Genomic DNA, 2,958 nt, shown 5'->3' on the forward strand with positions numbered 1-2,958 from the left:
AAAGCCAAAGGCAAAAAGGACTTAGCGAAAAATTCGCCGAGGCCAAAAGTGCCAAAGGCATGTCACTACAGGTCACCCTGAGAACAGAGGGGAAGGAGGGTAGGACAGGAATACATATAAAGTAGAGTTGGGTACAAACGCGCGTGGTTACTCATAAAGCAGGGAAAAAGCCCAAGGTGATGCATACAAGCAAGAGTGCTAATGGTAAAGACCAGAAAGTGCACACAGTCAACGAGGGAGTGCCTATGTGGTACTTCGAAGTATCTGAAAATACCTGCAAACGATTGGCCAACTTACTTCGAAGTACGACAAACTTTACAGCCAATATGGCCAGTCCTTTCATTTAAATTCATTTCTGGATTGAAATTATAATATTGTGACAGGTTATGAAAAATGAGAGATTTATAAAATTACTCTGATTAAATTAATATCAATATAAATTCCAATACCCACCATACCGATCATATATGAATTGAATATTTAAATCAAACAGCAAGGACTGGCTGTGATGATGCGATCATCATCAATCACAAGGTATCGCTTTGGCAAAGTTCTGGCGAATGACATCTTCACTGACCTTCTCCCACGCCAGAATCGCCCTATTGATCATTGCAAGCGCTTTTGCCCAGCACAGGGTGAGTCAAACTCGTCATCGCCATCAATGAACTCCTCGGCCAACCATTAGTCGCGCAGAAACCGCTTGAACGGCGCGCTTACCCCTACATCTAGCGGCTGGCAAGTTGATGTGGGAGGAAAGGTACCAGAAGATGCTCAGTTCTTCTTGAACGATGTGGTAGGACTCGTTACTCACGTGTGATTCATAGTTGTCGACCAAGATCACTGACGGCGCTTCGATGCAGGGCAGCAACGAACGAAGGTACACTCTCCACACGTCGTTGTCCATCCATGTCTTTGGTTGAACTGTGTAGGCATGCCCAGTGGGGTAAGTTTACAACTCGTGGGTATCAATGCGATCGCCAGGTAGATCGCGGACCATAAAAGAGCAATGGCATCTTCGTATCATCCGCACGCACGGTAAGAGCCACTGTCATCCGCAAGGAGTGCTTCTCGCCTGAGGACACTTTCCCATCCCCACCACGAATTGACCAGATGTACCTGGGTGGCATGCCGTACCGTACCTTTCGATTCAATGTTGGAGTGGTACATCCAGGAGTACCACTGGAAAATTTGATATTCATTGCCTCTAGACATAAATATCCTTTCAGAAGTAATGCCTCTCTAGGACGCGGTAACTGACGAGCAAACTTGAAGCGACTTCCTGCAGATTTCAGCATCAAACTTGAGCTTGTAAACTGACATTGACACCTCCATTCACTTTCCATTATGCCGTGACCGTCCCATCGCAAGCCCTAGAAGTTCATCAGTTCGTGAATGAGGGTCTGTGGATTCAAAATAATTCGGGCCGGCGGGAGAATATTATTGCATCCAATCACATCACTTCAATATTTTACTGAAATATTATTGGTCAATAATACAGTTGCATGTCAAAGAAGTTCGCTAGGCGAACCACTCCCTCGTTGACTGTAGATGAAACAAAAAATAAGATAGTGTGGCTAATAATAGCGGGTACAGACTCAAGTAGAAATGCCAGGAGAAAACGTACAAATAATACTCAGAGAGTAGGGGTAAAAACCCATGAATTGCAAGTACTCCGGAGTAGGGGGCAGGAATCATCAATAGTATATTAATGTATTATAAATCGAATTTGCAAGACGCACGTCAAGCTGTAAGTACGCATTTCTATTGGCTATAATGTGCAAAGCCACAAAGGTGATCAAACTCCATCCAGACAAGAGAATTTGGAGGTAGACATGACATGCGACTGATGTGACGTGATGTGGTGAAGGTACAGTATATATACCGGTATGTATGTCGTTGAAACGGCAGGTCGGTATGGATTTAGTGTTAGTGGTGTGCTCTGTAAATACCCTGGGTTTACAGTACTGTTACTTTGGCAGAGAGTACATATACTCCAACATCCATAGCACAGTTTCATGCTATTAATCTATCAATTGACATTGTGAAACCAACCTACTGTGTAGAAACCACGTCATGGTCGGCTTGCTACGAATTGAGATTTATATAGACGCAGTGCCCAGTCCCTAATCAGTGGCCTCGGCGAAGCGTAGCCGTGGACAACACGGTGCATGTCAGTTGCTTTCCCCGTATTTGGTGTCTTCTGACGGGATTGCCATCTCGGTCCATGGCCAAGATCCAAGTGGCTAGGTCGTTCTCGTCTTGCACAGCCAATGATGGATTCGGCCCCAGTGTCATGACAACATTGCTCGGGTGTTTGGACTTCGCAATGTGGTACCGTAGCGTCCGCTGAGGAATACTGTACGCTTCAGCAGCCGATGCGATGGTGTGCGTCATGGCAACAACGAGCTGAATGGCGTCGGCAAGGTCACTAGCCGAGTACAGCGTTTCGCTCGAGTTTTTTCTGCGCAATGAGGGGGAAACAAGTGTATTGTTACCGCCAGCCGTGGGAGTGGCGTGGCGGGTTAAACGAGGCTGTACGGGGCAAATTAAACACTGAGACTACTGGGAACTACGTCGGTTGGGCCCCAGCGACGGTTGGGGTGTCAAATTTCTCCGCTAATCACGACCAAAAACCACCAGTTTCGCTCGAGTTTTTTCTGCGCAATGAGGGGGAAACAAGTGTATTGTTACCGCCAGCCGTGGGAGTGGCGTGGCGGTAGCCCCAGTTACAGGACGCTTGAGACCATCCTTGCCGCCATACCGGCCACTTCTTGGCCGTTGATTCTTGTGTAGCGCTTGTATGCGTCAGAGTGCCATCGGCCGAATAGCTGGATGGCGAGGTCAGAGGCGCCGCCGCGGAAGAGAGCTGTTGCACCGGTGCTTCGGAGGGAGTGCGTGGAGTATTTTGAATCTTCCAGGCCAATCGCACTGGCCGCTTCCTTGAGGCATTTTGAGATG

The 2,958-nt window shown here is 47.4% G+C and overlaps 1 protein-coding gene across 1 annotated transcript; it reads right to left on the bottom strand.

Moving 5' to 3' along the window:
* Positions 1-2,127: 2,127 nt before the first annotated feature.
* On the bottom strand, positions 2,128-2,939 carry H257_18799 (hypothetical protein; the record flags this gene model as incomplete). The annotated part of the gene is made up of 3 exons (XM_009847925.1): positions 2,128-2,461; positions 2,574-2,616; positions 2,762-2,939. Coding segments are annotated over 3 exons (555 nt in total), but the record flags the coding sequence as incomplete, so codon positions are not given.
* Positions 2,940-2,958: the final 19 nt, after the last annotated feature.

The sequence above is a fragment of the Aphanomyces astaci genome (genome assembly GCF_000520075.1).
Source record: "Aphanomyces astaci strain APO3 unplaced genomic scaffold supercont1.222, whole genome shotgun sequence".
In the NCBI taxonomy this organism is placed as follows: domain Eukaryota; phylum Oomycota; class Saprolegniomycetes; order Saprolegniales; family Verrucalvaceae; genus Aphanomyces; species Aphanomyces astaci.